The sequence below is a fragment of the Lissotriton helveticus genome, chromosome 12 (genome assembly GCF_964261635.1).
Source record: "Lissotriton helveticus chromosome 12, aLisHel1.1, whole genome shotgun sequence".
Taxonomy (NCBI): Eukaryota; Metazoa; Chordata; class Amphibia; order Caudata; family Salamandridae; genus Lissotriton; species Lissotriton helveticus.
The window spans coordinates 679484021-679502837 of NC_136073.1; the positions used below are offsets into that span (position 1 = coordinate 679484021).

Below are 18817 nucleotides of genomic sequence, written 5' to 3' on the forward strand. Positions count from 1 at the left end.
CCCAACTGTCTAGACTTATTTGGGGAGGGAAGCAGGCCAGAGTCGGACTAAAAACTCTCATGCTCCCCTACCACCAGGGTGGATTTGACGTGCCAAATTTCCGCCTCTACTATGACTGTGCGCAGGGACATTTTGCCGCGTACTGGCTCCACCCTCCTCCTTTTATGGCACACCTGGCTGTGGAAGATGGATACATGCGACCCGAAAAACCCTCGGGCTATCTTTATACGGCCTCCCGAGTGATTGATCGCAACCCCACGACGGTGGACTGCACTGTTCAGGCTTGGCGCCGGATAATGGCCCGCATGGGCGTTACTATCCTATACTCCCCCCGCATGCTCTTAGCACATGACCCAAGGCTGAGTGTTGCCGCCGAAGAAATAGACCGCAAGCTGCTTACTAAACTGGAGCTGTGCACATAGGGAGATTTGTACATACAGGGCCAATTCCGGTCGGCTGCGCAATTCTTTGGGAAGCACGCGCCTTCAATCATGGACACATTCCTTTACACACGATTGCGGCAGAATGTCCGTGCGGTCACCCCAGAATTTCCTCTCGAGCCGGAAATCGTGGCCCCCTTACACGCTCTTCTACTCTCTGAGACCCCAACACATGTAGTCTCCATGCTGTACAAGCAAGCATATGCGGCCCTCAACCCCCCTCCTCTCAGAGCCAGACGGGATTGGGATGCTGACCTCGATGCCCCCCTCTCGGACGAACAATGGAAGGAAAGCTGCTCGCACACGAATGCTGTAACTGGCAATGCCCGCCTCCGACTGGTTCACTTTAAATTCCTGCTCCGGATTTATCATACCCCCGCCAAACTGCACCGTTTCGGTTTACGTGCAGATGACGGATGTCTTCGATGCAAGAGGGCTGAGGCTGACTTCCTCCACCTGGCCTGGACGTGCCAGGATGTGGCGCTATACTGGGTGGAGGTATTTCAAGCTATGTCCGAGATGGTGGGAGTGATGGTCGCCCCCTGCCCCAAAATAGCCCTACTGGGCCAATCTCTTCCGTCGCTCAAGACGCACCGGAAATTCTTCGCGCTAGGACGAGCCCCCAAATTCAAGACTTGGCTATCTACTATGTCTACTTGGCAAGACCAACTTCACAATTACGCTGATTTGCTACCCCACCACATACGCCCCAAAGACTTGTGGGGCCCCCTTACTGCTTACCTTCTCCGGACTCGGGAGGAGGACCAGGAGGTTCCGAGCCTTCAAGAGTCTCCGGCTCGCTCGGACCCCCCGAACACGCACTGTGACGGGCCAGTCCCCCCTTGAATCATCCTCATCGACCCCCCCTTCCTCCTCCACCCCCCCCCCTCCCCACGTACCCCCCCCTGCCTCCTCACCCCGCGCTGTCAGTATACCAAATTGATTGGGGCCAGTCGAATGGTGGGAGGTGTAGCCTTAGTAGTGACTCCCGGGGTGGACCCTAGCCCCCCTTATATGGAACGGGTGGAGGCCTCCTGGCCGTTCTCCCATCCCCTATTGGGACGATAGCCCACACACGCAGGCATGGCGGCCGCGCGATATAGGTACAGACAGCACACTCTTCAGTCAGCACTTGCGTTTCCAAGTTGCACTTCCCCCGTCCCCACACCGGTTCCAAGTAGCTATAAGGTTGCAGAGTAGTCCAGATCCGACACCGAACTACTCTAATGAGGGAACATTGCGTTCAACTGCACTGCTCCGTACATACCTCTGCAACACACAATACATATGTTGTCCACGGTTCCGGATGGGTCAGGACACATTGTTTTTCCCCGAGATTCAATCTCAGAGTTGGGGGGGGTGGGAATGGGAGGGTGGGATTTACATGGAAAATGACCTCAGTAGTTGCAAGTTTATTCTGGACTTTACCAGTGAAGCTAAACACAGTATGACGATATATAATGTCTTTTCTCATATTACTACGCGGCCGGCCCAGATGGGTTGTAGGCTAAACGCTGTGTTAACTATTTGCACTTCTCCACATCGTCATGGCAATATTGACTCCAGCTATTGCTGCCGGCCTTCACACAAGGTTGTAGGTGTGAAGCTGTGTATTACTTACTTGCACCAAATAAAGGTCTTTTAAAAACAAAAAAACAAAAAAAAGGCTCAGGTCGCGGGATCGCCACACGGCCTTACCCAAGACCTTACACCAAACGCCACGGCCCCGCCTTCCGGCCCGGCTACGGACACCTCAGCGGAGCCGCCATTACCAAAATCGAAACCGAAACTGAAACCATCGGTGTCGACGAAATCAAAGATGGCCGAGGCGCCATCGAAAACGAAACCGTTTGCTCCAACATCGACGCCGTCGTCGTCGGAGGCCTCGAAGCCGAAGAAGGCTGTCGACCAGGCAAAGGTGCCAAAGGTGGTCAAGGAGCCAAGCTCGAAGAAGGCCGTCGAGTCGGTGTCAAGCAAGGCGGGCGTGCCCAAGAAGGCTGTCGAGCCTACATCAGGCGAGTCTGTCAAGCCGAAAAGCAAAGGGCCCGTCGAGACGAAGTCACCCAAGGGCGCCGAGCCGAAGTCTGGGATCACGACGCCAAGAGTCAAGGCTGCCGTCCCGAAGCCGACGTCTGCGGCCGTGGCCAGAGATCGAAGCGCACCAGTCACGGATCCTCCTGCGCCTCAAACAGACAAACAGTCGTCGACGCTCGGGTCTTCCCCTGGGGGCGGCCCAAGGTCGTCGGCCGGGTCGACAAAACCGTCCGCTTCCTTTACGAAGCAGGTCTCGGACTCCCTCAAGCGGATTAGGGAGAAGGCTTCAGCATCGGAACCGAAAACGCCTTCCGCACCGAAGCCGTCTGACCCGCCGAAGAAGACTTCCATGCCGATCCTCTACACGCACCGAAGGCCTTCGCACCACGGTCGTTGCCCAAAGACTCAGAAGGGTCGAAGCCAACTCGCCCAGGTGGGAGTTTGAGTCATCGACAACCTTTATTGGAAGAAGGGTCGGAGCATTTCATCGATGCCGACACCGGGAAGCTCACGCTTTACAAGAGGAAAATAACATCACAGCCTCGGCAGTCATTTACAATTCCTCTAAAGCGCAAAAAGCCTGCGCCAGACACACCAGTACTGGTTGAACAGATTCTTCCACAGCCTAGGAGGAGTGCAACACCTTCACCCACTTACTCTGATGGAGGTGAAGGGGAGCAGGATGAGGAGTACAACTTTCCTGAGCACACAGAGCCTGATGAGCAACAGGACTCATGGATGGAAACAGGTGATCAGGACCAGCAAACAGTCCATGACCCTCAGATTTATAACGTTAAAACGTCTCCCACTGAAGATTCTGCGGCATTTAATGCCTTAATTGAAAGGGCAGCTACAAACCATAAAGTGGAGATGCATGCTGACCCTGTGGAGGTTGACTTCCTTTTTGACACTTTCTCCACTGCTGAAAAAACTGTCAAGACTCTTCCGATGCTCAAAGGGGTCCTTAAGCATGCCGCAGACATTTTCAAGGAACCCACGAGATCAAGGGTTGTCAACCCTAGGATAGAGAAAAAATACAGACCGGCACCTGGCGACCCAACCTACATTAGGGGCCAGTTGCCTCTGGACTCTTTGGTGGTCTCTAATGCCCGCAAGTGGGCAAACTCCCAAACCACGGGTGAAGCTCCTCCCCCAGACAAAGAGTCAAAAGTGCTGGAGGCATCGGGGAAGAGAGTAGCAGCTCAGGCGGCCAACATCTGGCGCATCTCAAACACGCAGGCACTGTTGGCCAGATACGATAGGGCACACTATGACACCCTAGAGCAGCTGTTGCAACACCTTCCAGACCAGTTTAAAGAGGGAGCTGAAATGCTTATCCAGGAGGGAAAGCTCATCTCCAACGCTGCTATAAAGTGTGCGCTGGACGTTGCGGACACGGCAGCGAGAGCAATCAATACTAGTGTGATGTTGAGGCGTCAGGCATGGCTCCGCATCTCAGGGTTCAATCCAGAAATAGAGACCACTATCCTCAACCAGCCGGTTAACCCAGACAGGTTATTTGGTCCAGAGGTGGACACCACCCTGGAAAAGATCAAAAAAGATACTGAGACTGCCAAATCCATGGGTGCTCTCCAGTCACAGCAATTTAGAGGGAACACTTTTCGTCGCTCAGGCAGTCGAGGTGTTAACAGAGGACACATGTCGCAGCAGACGCCATTCAATAAAAGTGGTGCACAATCCTCGTACACCAAGCAGGGCAGAGGTGGATATAGAGGAAACAGTGCCAAGGGTAGAGTCAGAGGCAACAACAGTTCCCGTTCCTCTGCCACAAACAAACAGTGACTCCCTGTCACTGCCCCCCGACCATCCAACACCTGTCGGGGGAGACTCCAACAGTTCCTGCCGGTCTGGAAGTCCATCACCACAGACAGGTGGGTCAGGAAACTTATCCAGTTCGGCTATTGTTTGGAGCTGACATCCACTCCACCAAACATACCCCCAAGACAACGTCCTATGTCAGCAGAGCACTTGCACTTATTGCAGCAAGAGGTTCTTGTGATGCTGCAAAAAGGCGCAATCGAGCTCGTGCCAGTGGAGGAAGAAGGCACAGGGGTTTATTCCCTATACTTCTTAATCCCAAAGAAGGACGGCTCACTCAGACCGATTCTGGACCTACTCCCCCTGAACCAGTACATTCTTTCAGAACACTTCCACATGTTAACACTGCAGCAGGTTCTTCCATTGTTAAACCAGGGAGACTTCCTCGCAACCTTGGACCTCAAGGATGCTTATTTTCACATACCACTCCATCCATCCCACAGGAAATAGCTCAGGTTCACCATCCAAAACCGGCATTACCAGTTCAAGGTCCTCCCTTTCGGAGTGACCACTGCCCCCAGAGTGTTCACGCAATGTCTGGCGACAGTAGCGGCGCACCTCAGGAGACAGAGCATACATGTCTACCCTTATCTGGATGACTGGCTGGTTCAAGCCAAGTCGGCCCAACAGTGCACCGCAGACATGTCCCACACCATTCACCTCCTTCACAGTCTGGGGTTTTCACTAAACTATCCAAAGTCGCACCTTCAGCCAGCCCATGTGCGGCAATATTTGGGCGCGACAATAAATACTCTGGCAGCCACGGCTCAGCCAAACCCGGCGAGGATCGACAACATCCAGTCGCTAATCCAGAGGTTCAGACCGCAACACTCACTCCCAGCGAGAGTGTTCATGCAGTTAATAGGCATGATGGCCTCCTGCATCTTCATAGTCCCGCGCGCACGGTTGCATATGCGTCCGCTCCAAGAATGCTTGGCGCATCAGTGGACTCAGGCTCAAGGACAGTTAAAAGACCTAGTGTTGGTGAACGGTCGGGCATACAACTCTCTGCATTGGTGGAATCCACACAACCTTTGCAAGGGCCCACCGTTCCAAGAGCCTGTGCCACAGATTATCCGGACGACGGACGCATCTCTCCAGGGATGGGGAGCTCATGTGCTCCACTACACGGTGCAAGGACTATGGACGACGCAGCAAAAGAAGATGCACATCAACTACCTAGAACTGATGGCAATCTTCATGGCAATCAAGTCCTTCAAGGTACATCTGTGCAACAAAGTCGTGTTGATCCGGACGGACAACATGACAGCCATGTACTACATCCAGAAGCAGGGAGGTACGCACTCTCCACAGTTGTCTCATCTGGCTCAGAGAATGTGGAAGTGGGCCATTCGGAGGAACATCTTCCTCATGGCGGAACACCTCCCGGGCAAGGACAATCAGATGGCGGATCTGCTCAGCAGGTTCAGCCACCAGATGCACGAGTGGAAGTTACATCCATCGGTACTCCGCCCGTACTTCCAGCAGTGGGGTCATCCAGAGATAGACCTGTTTGCCACAATAGAAAATGCAAAATGCCAAAGCTTTGCCGCCAGGTTCCCTCATCCACAGTCGCAGGGCAATGCGATATGGATGAACTGGTCAGGCAGATTTGCGTACGCTTTTCCCCCAGCACCTCTCATTCCGCTGGTGGCAAGAAAGCTTAAAGCAACACTCGATGACGCTCATCCTGGTTGCTCCAACGTGGGCACGCCAACCATGGTACACCACGTTTCTAGAACTCTCCGTGGTACCGCATCAAAGGCTGCACCTCACACCAAGGCTCTTGACGCAGAACCATGGCGACATTCAGCATCCAGATCGGCAACAGCTCAATCTGGCGATCTGGCTCCTGAGGTCTTAGAGTTTGGCTACCTTAATTTGCCTCCTGAATGCATGGACATCATCCGGGAGGCAAGAAAGCCCACTACCAGAGCTTGCTATGCGGCAAAATGGAAGCGGTTTGTCATTTACTGTACAGAACACAATATCAACCCGCTAGATGCATCCATTCCGAATATCATCTGCTATTTGTTACATCTTTACAAATGCAATCTAGCATATGCTTCCATTCGGATACACTTATCCGCCATAGCGGCTTATCTCCAGAACAGGCAGCATCTCTCTGTTTTCAGGGTGCCTGCCATTAAAGCATTCCTAGAAGGTCTGAAGCGGGTCATCCCTCCCAGGACCCCACCGGCTCCTGTGTGGAACCTCAATGTGGTCCTCACCAGATTGATGGGTCCCCCGTTTGAGCCTCTACATTCATGTGAGATTCAGTTCTTGACATGGAAAGTGGCTTTTCTCATTGCCATCACGTCTCTGAGACGTGTTAGTGAGCTACAGGCGCTCACAATACAAGAGCCATTTATACAAATTCATTCAAACAGGGTGGTGCTGCGCACTAACCCCAAGTTTCTTCCTAAGGTGGTGTCGCAGTTTCATGTCAATCAAACCATAGAACTGCCCGCGTTCTTTCCAAAACCTGAAACTGTGGCAGAAAGAATGCTCCACACGCTTTATGTCAAAAGGGCGTTAATGTACTACATTGACAGAACCAAACATTTTAGAAAGACACAACAACTCTTTGTTGCCTTCTCAGCCCAGCACAAAGGCAACCCCATTTCCAAAGCAGGAATTGCCAAGTGGATCGTTAAGTGTATTCAGATTTGCTATCAGAAAGCTAAGCGCACTTTAACGGTCCCCCCCAGAGCACACTCCACACGCAAGTTGGGGGCCTCCATGGCATTCCTAGGTAATATTCCTTTGGAAGACATTTGTAGAGCAGCCACATGGTCTACACCACATACGTTTACCAAACATTACTGTGTAGATGTGCATTCCAAACAGCAGGCAGCTGTAGGACAGGCTGTTCTTAAAACACTTTTTCAGACTTCTGCAGCTGGCACGGGCGGCCGCCGTTAATGGAGGGACTGCTATGTATTCTATGCTATAGATATGAATTCAGCAGCCCACATGCCTCGAACTGAATATGCTACTTACCAGTATGCATCTGTTCTTGGCATGTAGGGCTGCTGACATTCATATCGCCCGCCCTCCTCCCCGGCGCCTGTAGCGGCTGCAGACTTTTCTTGCATTCAATATTGAGCATGGCCATCGCTTACACTATTACACTCCATCTTTGCCACAATGGCTAAAAACAATCTGGGGATGGGGTCGATGCCCATGCGCACTGTAGTCCAGGGGAGGAGCCACCTATCTCGTGATACTTCGAAGACTCTTCCAGGACAACAATGTGCAATCATCCGGACCCAACACTAGGCGGCGATCTATGCTATAGATATGAATGTCAGCAGCCCTACATGCCAAGAACAGATGCATACTGGTAAGTAGCATATTCAATGTGCTTGGAGCCAAGAAAAAACCTCAGTGAGGCAGGTGTTGATCACGTCTCCTCTAAAGACTGCTTCCTTGTCACTGGTAAAAAGAAGTTGTGTATTATCAGCGTAAGATACTATCTTGGCTCAATGGGCTTCAGCTAGATAAGCCAGGGGGTCATATAAAGATTACAGAGGATGGGGCTCTAAATAGAGCCCTGCGGGACCCCCACCTTTAGAACAGGAATGGATGCTGCCGACAGAACAGTTTCATGATACTGCCTGCTAACCTGATTAAGGCATGTGAATCTATGAAAATACCCCAATAGTGGATAAGAAAATAATCTACTTACCTGTAACTACGGTTATCCAGTATTGATATCTTTTATAGATTCACATGCAACCCACCCTCTGCCCCTTGGAGTCAGTTCTCTTTGAATTTGGGATCCTTATTTCCCACTTGTGCTTAGAAAATCTGAGAAGAACTGGCTGATGCCAACATTTGGTCCTTTTTTAAAATGGACATCGACTACTATTTAGATGGCCTTAAGCCATTATAGCCTACGAAGGATTTAAGGCAATGCATGGATTACCGTTGTTACAGGTAAGTAACTTCTTTTCTTATTCTCCTTGCCAGTTTCTGAAGATCTGCTTCTTCACTGCCTGCTTCATCTGGGAAACTACTGTGCTCTTTACTACTAGATGTGTGGCTGTCTGAGGAGGTAGTGACCGCGTAAACATCCTCCCCATCTACTTTTCCTGTGGGGACAGTTTGGTTGCCAGGGCCCTGTCATTATGGCCTTCATGGTGGGGCTTAAAGTAATTTAACCTCTGGTCCCACAAGCCCGACATGGAAGCTTAACATTGTATTTACAAGATTATTAGGTTTCCATCCGAACCCATCAACTCCTGCCTCCAACAGCATCTTTCTTGGAAAGCATCTTTTCTGATCGCCATTATTTCACTTAGACAGGTCTGTGAGTTTATGGCAATAAACTTGGAATAGCCTTTCATCCAGATATTGTGCACCAAAACCAAATTTCTCCGAAAGGTGGTCTTACAGTCCACGTCAATCAATAAACTGAACTTTGTTTTTCACGCAACCCGACTCAGTTGCGAAACGGGCTCTTCATACCTTGGATGTTACGCGAGCCCTCCTATATTATACTGACAGAACTAAACCTTTTAGGAAAATGCAACCGTTTTTTGTTCCTTTCTTAAGCAGGCACTGCTAGATTGATTTTTAAATGCATTCAAACATGCTATACAAAAGTCAAAAGAACATTACTTATCCCTCCTAGAACCCACTCTAATCTGGAAAACAGGCATTGGCATAGCCAATAGGTCTCGCCTTTGGGACCTTATAAGTGTTTAGTTATGCAGCACAATATCCTTGGTGCAACATAAACTGTTATGGATAACTGCACTCGCGGTACAAAGGTGTGTGTGGTTCCCTGTACCGGAGTGGCAGGTTGGGGGGGGGGGTGCAGCACACCGCTGACGTGCGTTGACACTGAAGATGTTTCTCTGAGGAGTGGCTCCTGCGTCATCACACCCTCTTGTCTACTCTTAGGCGGTCTGCAGCAGAGAGGACCGTGCCCCACCCCAAACCTGCATTGTCTCCAAGCACACCAGGATCAGATAGCTGGTGTCACTTAACCTCAAGTCCACTTCACGCCCCTCGGGTGGCTGATTCACGGGCAGCAAAGGATACCCTGGGGCCTTCTTACAGTAATTCCATCCACCAACAAACGGCACCACACCCAACAGACGCGGCTTTACCAGATCCCGGGCCAGCTCTTTCAACCTCCCCCAGACACCATCCGCCTTTCCGCTCTCAAGCCAGACTTCCTGATGAATCTTGGCTGGGAAAGGATTGCAGTTCAAATGTAGGAAGTAGCTATAAAAAAACAAGCATTTGCAATGTAATCGGTCCGATTGCATTGCAAAGGTTAGGAATCTGTTAGAAAGAGCCTCTACCAGAAAAGTGCACAGATCAGTAACTTGTTCGCTAGGGTTTTGAGACAGATTGCAATTCGCTGTGTGCATTCATGACCATATCGTCTTTTACTCATAGAATATTTGTGATTGAAAGTCCTGCTGAGCAAGCCTAGCGATTTGCATATTGTGTTGTCCTCTGAAGGCATTGGCTCCAGTAGAATCTCATGCAGAAGATAAGATAGTTCATTTGAACCTATTTGTTCCTATTGTAAGAGCATCGCAGCTGTTTGAGGACTAACTGGTCCTTTTTTGCTAGTTGTCATTCAGGTGGGCAGATTGTATTTGTTTTCTGTGCAGGAAGATGTTACATCTGCTACTTTTGTACTTAGATTTTTTTGTCTGTCGACAGCTTTCACGAGAGTGCAGGGCAGAGGTCCAAAGAATCTTGCACCAGAGAGCAGTTGATGTGAAGCTGGATCCTGGTCTTCAGGACAAATGCATGCTTGACCTTGGCAAATGGTGCAGTGAGAAGACCGAGGCTGGACAGGTAGACTGCGGTCTTCAATGTGGAATTTTTGCTTCATTTTATGTTGTAAATTATAATATTTCTTCAGTTAAATATTTGTGTAAAGGTTCTGAAAGCTTTTATATTTTTTACAGGAATTGGAGTGTTTACAGGACCATCTTGATGATTTAGCGGGTGATTGCAGAGAAGTTGTGGGGAATATGACTGAACTGGAGGCTGAGGTAAGAAGGAAGTACCTCTTGAACAAGACATTTAAGATGTCATTTAGTAAGCAATATATTCATGCAGACAATTAGCAGCATACAAGCTACTCTGAAGCATGCTTCCATTAATATTTTCATGCTAGAGCTCTTGCCCTTATGTATTTAGTGAAGTGTTACAATAATCCAAGAAAGCGAGCTCTGTACCTGTGTTCCAAACTTAATGAGATGCCTCTCACTCATGTTAGTAGGGAAACCCTTTAGGTTTTTAAAGGAACCATCACTCATTAACGCTAGTGGCATGCTTTATCATAGGGTTGGCACCCGAGACGCCTAGTGCATCTGGGTGTGCTGCAATGCCTGAATATCAGCAGAGCAAGTTTCTATTGAGGATCAGTGAATTAAAATTTCCTCATGGTTTTCCTTCACTCAAGGCACTTTTAATAATGGAAACCTTGGTTAAGGTTAAAAACAGTAGTGGATGTGATGCGAGCTAGTGATCTTCCTCATACGAGCTCTACATGTTTCAGCCATTATTTTCAATGCCCACAGGATCAATATGGCTTTCTTAAGGAACCAGTCACTAGTATGCCATTCTTAGCTGGTTGCGATGTGCTCTGATGTTAGGTGTTGGTGTATCAATTTGTGACTTAAGAATTTTTTCACCACTCTGCATAATAGAACATACAGGTGTCATGAGGACTACAGAGGTAGTATGTGGGTGAGAAACCTTGGCGAATGGCACTAAAGGGTCTGCTAACCCCCAGATTCTGCATGTCAAAAGAAAAAAACATAATATAAACAATTACGAATTGTAGCAAGCTCGCTTTCATGAATTGTTGTACCTGAATAAGGGAAGTGAAGCAAGATTTTGTCTCTTCACTCTCTCGCTTTGTTTTTTAGTGGAGTGTTGCCTGTAGTATTTGCTTTATCAGTTTTCATTTCATGTAGCACCTGCTGGAATAGGTGTTGTCAACTCTTCCCACTCCTACTCAGTGGCACATCACACTTTTGCTAAGTCTTATATCTGAACAACTGGTATATTGACTACTGTCAAACTTTGCAAACATACATTCAATTGTTGCCATTAAGTCAGTTATGGATGGAAATAGCTCCGTACATGTGAAACATGTTGTTCCATATAAAGAAAAGGGTTATTTGTAAATTTATGAATTCCTTTTTTCCCCCAAGGACATTCAAATTGAAGCATTGCTGATGAGAGCATGTGAACCCATCATTCAAACTTTCTGCCACGTAAGTTTACTTGGTAATATGAAACATGCTATTGTAGCCTTTCATCTTGGAAGTAGTAAAAATAGTAGAACGTTATCCATGCACACTTTTCACATGCACACCCTCTCTCTCTTTGGATCCCTCGAAGTGGACAAATAAGTTTATTTTAACATAACCTTTTGTATAACTCTGGATTTTTTTTAAGGATCCTTCTAGGACTTTTCTGGTAGTTTGTGTAGGTGTCACCCTGGTAATCAGTCTACTACCTGAGCACTATATTGGAATTTTTGCCAGCCATTGTCAATAAATGCCCAAGTAGCATTAACATGAAATAACTATGCATATCTAGAAAATGTTTTCACTTTTTGCTTATCTTTTCCTGGTATTTAAATGATTACCCTATTGTGTCTGAGGTTAAGTCAAACAGATGGGTAAAGCTTGAAGTTTGATGAGTTGAGCCAACATCTACTACAGCCATAGGAATTGGTGTTAAACAACAAGGTAATCACCAATGTCACTTGTGGTCCCTAGGGAAGCAAACCGACCCGGGTGCTACCTTAACGTCTCTACCTCGATAAACTTAGTTTGCAATTTCCTGAGATACATGTGACCGCCATTACGCTTGTCAAAAATATTTTTCCTGGGTATTTCTTTTTGTAATTACGGTCATAAAAAATTTCCTAGATGGTCTCAATAAACGTTTCCCCAGTTAAAAAGCACCACCTTCCTACCCCATCTTCTTAGGTATTCTGGGAATTGAATGTATTATTTTGAGTTTACTCAGTCTCAACTATCTAGCTAATGCACACAGATCTCCAATATTCATCCTGGAAGGTTGCCTTATTAGTGACTCTTTGCTTCCTGTTTCTATCTTTTTTATAACTTAAACATGTGGCAGGATTTTGGTCCAGCAAAAGAAGCAAGAAAGGTGATAATGCATCATGGTATCCTTAATGATGCACCATTAACTTCGCGGCACATTCTGCACGCATGCATCGTCAGGGTGACAGACCTGGCAAACTATTGACCTGGCTGATCGCGCAGGAGGCCCGCTCGTCTCCCATCTCGGCAATACAGGCGGAGGGAGGTGGCTTACTCTACACCCAGCGACACATACATGAGGCGTTCTTCAGCCATTACTCGGGACTGTATCGTTCCCGTCTGCGCGCCTCTTTGTCTGGAATATCTGAATATCTCCTGCCGATACATCTGCCCGTGGTAACAGCTGCACAGCAGGATGACCTGGGGGCACCCCTAGACCCCGAGGAGCTCCGTGACGCCATATTCAATCTATCGAATGGCAAATCTCCGGGGCCGGATGGCTTGCCGGCCGAATTTTACAAGGCAGCCTCGGACATCCTTATTCCCCAACTGGTGAAGATGTACGCTGCTGCTGCGACGGACGATTTTCAACTGACCCCGACTCTCAACGAGGCTACCCTGGTGTCGCTGCTCAAACGCGGCAAAAACGGCGAGCTGCTGGGATCATACCGCCCTCTAGCTCTCCTAAACACGGACTATAAAATACTCGCCTCCTCGCTCGCAGACTAGCCCCTTTAGTGCCCACGCTGGTACATCAGGACCAGAACGGGTTTGTACCGACGCGACACACCTCCCACAATATCCGCCGACTTTTCCGGCTTCAGGAATATGCTCCACGCCAATGGCCACGCGCTGGATGTCTGGTGCTAGATCTGGAGAAGGCGTTTGATTCTGTGGAATGGCCCTACCTCCGAGCAGTCATGGATAAATTCGGACTGGGCGATGACTTCTTGACCATGGTGAGCCTCTTGTACCGAGGACCCACTGTCCGGGTCCGCACTGGCGCTCTCCTCTCTGACCCGATCCCTGTGCGGAGAGGCACCAGGCAGGGCTGCCCTCTGTCGCCTCTGCTGTTCTCATTAGCCGTGGAACCCCTGGCCGAAATTCTTAGATCCCAAGGGGAAAGGTGGGGTATACCGATGGCGGATGGCCTACACGTGGTATCGCTGTATGCCGACGATCTTCTCCTTTATATGAAAGACATTAGTGATGTTCCAGAGTCCCTCTCTGACATTTTTGGTGTTTTTGAGACGATGTCGGGCTTGAGAGTTAATTGGGCTAAATCAGGAGCTTACTCCTTTGATCCAAATACTCCAGAGAGTGAGATAACCATCAGCGGTGTGACCTTGCAATGGTATCCCACGACGTTCCGGTATCTGGGGATCCATATCTATCGGGAACCCGCGGATATCCTAGACGGGAATCTGCAGCGGGCAATTGCATCCATCCGCTCGCAGATTGGATTCTGGAAAACACTGCCGCTGAACGTTCCCAGTCGTGTAGCTCTGACGAAAATGATCGTCCTGCCGCGCCTTCTATACTACTTTGCTAATCTTCCCACATATGTTCCGAACCGGGTGTTTCGGGACCTCGAGGCATTAATACGGGACCTCCTCAGGAACAAGGGCCGCCCATGTATCGTGCTGGCGAAACTATACATGCCAACCGAAGCGGGAGGCCTGGCTGTCCCCCATCTGGAGTTGTACTATCTGGCAGCGCAGATGCAGTGGGTGTCGGGGTGGCTGGGCGGGAGGGACTTGGGAGACACGGCCACGGACATTACGGTCTGGACTCAGTTACAGGTCCAGGTACTGTTCCATCCTCTAACCAAAACCCCGCGTCCATCACAGCTGCATCTTGCGGTGACGCGCAGATGCTTCCTTCGCTGTCTGCGCCTAACGCGGGCAACAACGCCATATGCCCCGGTACTCCCCTTACTGGGCACTCCGACTGCGACGGGGACACTAACAGCCGCACAGCTTGATAGCTGGACCACGGCAGGTGTGGAAACGTTGGGAGACCTTTACTCCGACGGCGCTCTCCTCCCTTTCGCCACCCTCGTCGGAGACACGTCTTTACCGGCTGGGCAATTCCTATTGCACGCGACCCTCACGCATACGCTGACCGCGGCCTGGGGAGACATCACTGATGAATTACCCACCCACAACTTCCTACAGTACCTACACGTCATGAGTAATGGCACACACATAATCCACTGGCTGGCGCAAGCTCTCCTACTCCATACACATCCCACCACAGTGCAATTGAGGGAGAAATGGGCAACTGACAGAGGACGAGACTGGACAGATAAGGAATGGGCAATGATTTTGGTTGGTCCGGTTAATGTCCCCCGTAACCCCCGCTTTAAAATTATACAGCTATACATACTACACCGCGCCTACCTCACTCCGGACAAGATTAATAGGTACTTCTCAGTCGGGGATACGGCCTGCAATCGCTGTTCCCAGACCGGAGCGGACCTATTACACATGCTCTGGCACTGTCCTGCCCTCCAACAGTATTGGGATGGGGTGACCATGATGCTGACGCATTGCACAGACGAACGAGTACCGAAAAGGTGGGAAGCCTGCGTGCTGGGGTTGTACAAACGCACGCGCCTTAATAAAGTTCAGGCCCGGTTCTGGGACTCATCACGGCGAAGCGGCTGCTCACCAAGCGGTGGAAAGCTAACACGCCTCCACACCTCCGGCACTGGAGCCTTTCGCTGGCAAACTGGGCCCGGGCGGAGAGCGCAGCATTGTGGCGTGAGGAAACAGCTGGCCTAAGAAAATTCCCAATTGCACAGTACTGGGACGCTATCCTCCAGTCCTTTCAACAGAAATGTGTGGAGCAGGGGATTACGTGACGGCCTAGGGACCAACCCCACGCCCTCACGCAGTGACGAACAACACGTGCGGTGCTCGCTCCTGGTGAGCCTCTTCCGTGCACCTCCCCCCTCCCAGGCCCTGCTGTGATGCTCAGACGTGATTGCTATTATACCACTTACAATGCCCCTAGGGCCTCTGGGTCACAATCATTAGGCACTACGCAACTGACTGTCAGGTGGTGATGGCAATGCAGTCTCTCCCATACCAGTGCCCTCCCTCACACTACCATAGATAGGGGTCTTCCTGCTGTCCTCAGACGGAGCAGCACTCTCCACTTATAATTGCCCTTCTGGAACTGACGCGAAAGCGAACCCCCTCCCGCTCACCCTACCGCATTGCCACTTGCACATAGATGATACCTCCCCCCCCACCGCATGGCTACCTCTGCCCCACTCCCCCTCTTCCTTCCATACATGCTTCCCTGTTTGCAGTTACAACAGTTTTTCCGACCACTTGGTCTCCCTAGCCCCAGACCACATTCTTCCTTGCTGCTTATCATACACACCACGCCATGGGGTCTTAGCGGACACCTGTCAGAGCTGAAGTTTAACTACCCGGCTTCGACAATGGATGCCTGACATCCCTAACGAGCTGACCACGTTATCTGCTCCCCAATGTCTACCACGCTTGCGGCACTGTACGATTACATCTCATTTGCATGCGCCCCCACACCCTACTAGGGAACGGGATGTCTCCATGTGCCTCGCAGGTGCTCTGGCAAGCCATGACTAGCAGACGGTCACTGATGAGCACACCCACAACACTGAGTTCTTCTCTAAGCTAGATTAAGAGCATAAAAGAGAAAATGAACACCTACAGACTCACAGTCGTTTTCTCTCACGTTGTATCCTTTTATTACTGAATGCACACATGATTGCGAATTCCGGAACCAAAATCAATCACTTCAACGCCGCCGGACCTCCGGGTTGTCGGCCATGTGGCTGTGTCATTTCCTTTCTTTTTGTGCAAGTGCTATGAATTTGACGATATGCGGCTGGCCCGGATGGGTTGTCAGCAGAACACTGTGTACTGTATATTTCCGACAATAAAGGTCTTTTTCAAAAAAAAAAAAATGGTATCCTTAATGATGGTCATTAATGTTAGAATATTCCTCCCTTCTTTTGGGGACTTTCTTTATTGGTTTAACAAGGTAAATAAATTTACATAACACTGTCTATATGACTGTAAGCCAACATAAATTGGAAGTTAATAACCGTTCCAATTTAGTAAAGGTAATTGGTGGACACGTGCAAATTATACATGTAAAGTAGAGGAAATATAACAATCATCCAGTGTTTCTAGCTTAAATTATAAAAGTTCCTTTTTCTTTTAAATTAGATATCCAAGCTTGGAAAACATGTAAATAAATTACAAATGCAAAGATATCAACCAACATAAATTGCATGGAGGGTTCAATGGAAACGCAAGGACCCAGGAGTGGGTTCTGCCGTATGAGTGGGGATTATTCTTGTGTGTTAGTTAATGTTTGCCACTTTGAAGGTATGAGTGGATGTTTGGAAGAAGTGAAGTGCACTTATATGGGTGTCCCAGGAAAAGACGGAGCGCCTGTGAGAAAACGTACCAAGGGTCTCCATATATAATCCAAACCTTTCTGAGTGTCAGCTAGTATATCTGTCATTTGTTCAATTGTATGGGCCTGCCAGAGTAAAGTATGACATTGGGACATGGATGAGGCTTCAGGTTTCTTCTATGCTGCAGCCAAGGCTGTCTGAGCTGCCCCTTAACAAAGCCATAGAACAGAACCGTCCCCTAGAGTTTGGCATTTATGAGAAGGGTCTCAGAGGCTTAAAAGTACAGAGTCTTGGGTAGCCCAATATCTTTTATTTGTGCTTATTTTTAGTTCCAGTATGGGTGAATGATCTGGTAATCCCACCAGACAAGCCGAAAGTCTCCCTGGTCCAACAGACCCTCAAACACCTATTTGACGTATTCATAAACATTTATCAAAGTTTCTTCGGGTAAGGGTACTAGTCATAAAGGAGCTTTTAATGTGCTTCCCATAGAGCGATTAACTTAGGAATATTGATGATCATTGCTTGTTCCTAGAAAGATATGTGGCATGGACCCGAAATCTGGCCACTGTCTCAGTGTTCAAGGTCTGTCTGAAGAGCTGGGAGTGACTAACTGGGCGAAGTAACATACAACAGGATATTATCTGCAAATAGAGATATCTACAGAGTCAAAGTGAAGCCCTTGGATACCAGCATTAGCCAGAATCTTTGCAGGTCAGGGTTCAAGGCTGAGGGCAAAAAGCAAGGGGAAAAGAGGCACCCCTGTCTTGCACCCCCACCCCTGTTAACTCAATGAACTGTGCCATTTATTAAGACTCTAGTTCGGGGTAGGAGTAGTTGGTCTGTATCATCGTAATAAAACCCTCCCCAAACCCAAAGCAACTTGGCGTGTTAATAAGGAATGACCAATCCACTCTATCAAATGCCTTCGCGTTGAGCGCCAACAAGAACACCAGTATTTGCCTTTTAATTGCTTTTTCTATCAAATGTATTATCCGCCGCAAGTTATTGGTTTGTCGGCCTTTGATAAATCTAGACTGGTCAGGATGTATCAGATCTGGCATAATTTCCTCTGATCTCTTGGCCACAATGTTAGTATTAATTTGACATCAAGATTAAGTAGAACAATTGGCCGATGGGATGCACACTGCTGGGGGATTTTCTCTGGTTTAGGAATCACTGTAATTGGGGGCTCTCTCATTGATGAAGACACCCCTTGTGTACCAGCTATGTGATAGAAGAGATCATTTTAAAAATGGGGTAAGTTCTGAACTAAAGGCCTTGTAAAAATTAGCATTAAATCCATCAGGGCCTGGTGTTTTATGAGGCTTAAAAGAATTAATTGCAATCTGTACTTCTCTTGTAATGGGACTGGTCAAACTTTAATTCAAGTTCGGGGGGGGAACTTGTGGTAAGTCATCTGTATCTATGAAAGGTAATTGTCTTGTATCTAAAGGGTCAAAAATATAGAGGTATTTATAAAAAATATCTAAAGATTTGGCCTTTCACTACTTGGTATTGGTGAACAGTCCCTAGCTCATCTTGTATCGAACTAATAAAGTCACTTTCCTGCTTAATTCATAATTTCTTCACCAAAAGGGAGCCTATTTTATGATATCGTTCTTAAGTAGTCTTTCTCAAGCGTAGGAAGGTGATCTCTGCTAAATTAGCATACATAGCTTGGATCTTCCCCTTCAGGGCCGTCACTTTCCTCTGAAGGGTAAGGGTGGAAATGGCCTTATGGGACTTCTCTGCTAAGAGGTTTCTCTTCTAGTGCCTGTCTTTATTTGTTTTTTTAGTTCTCGCCTAGCGTTGCAGCGAAAAGCGCTGCTCGCTCGGCGGGAGATTTTGCGGATGAGGGGATTTCTGAAGGGGACTCGAAACCCCGCCCCTCATTTCCATTGGCTTGTCACCATTTATGCTAAACGGTGGCCTGCCATTGGAAATGGGGTATTTTTGTTGCTACCTTTTCGTCCGGCCCGTCCGGACTGGCTCGTCTGCTTTGCGGCTGTCGCAAAGCAATT

General features: G+C 48.7%; 1 protein-coding gene across 1 annotated transcript in view; it reads left to right on the forward strand.

Annotated features, from left to right (window-relative positions):
• The window catches only part of GLG1 (golgi glycoprotein 1), a 694561-nt gene that overhangs the window by 410096 nt on the left and 265648 nt on the right, over positions 1-18817 (forward strand). The window contains exons 12-14 of the mRNA XM_078669216.1: positions 10002-10139; positions 10253-10339; positions 11510-11572. Coding sequence (XP_078525342.1) covers positions 10002-10139; positions 10253-10339; positions 11510-11572 — 288 coding nt within the window. The remainder of the gene's footprint in view (positions 1-10001; positions 10140-10252; positions 10340-11509; positions 11573-18817) is intronic.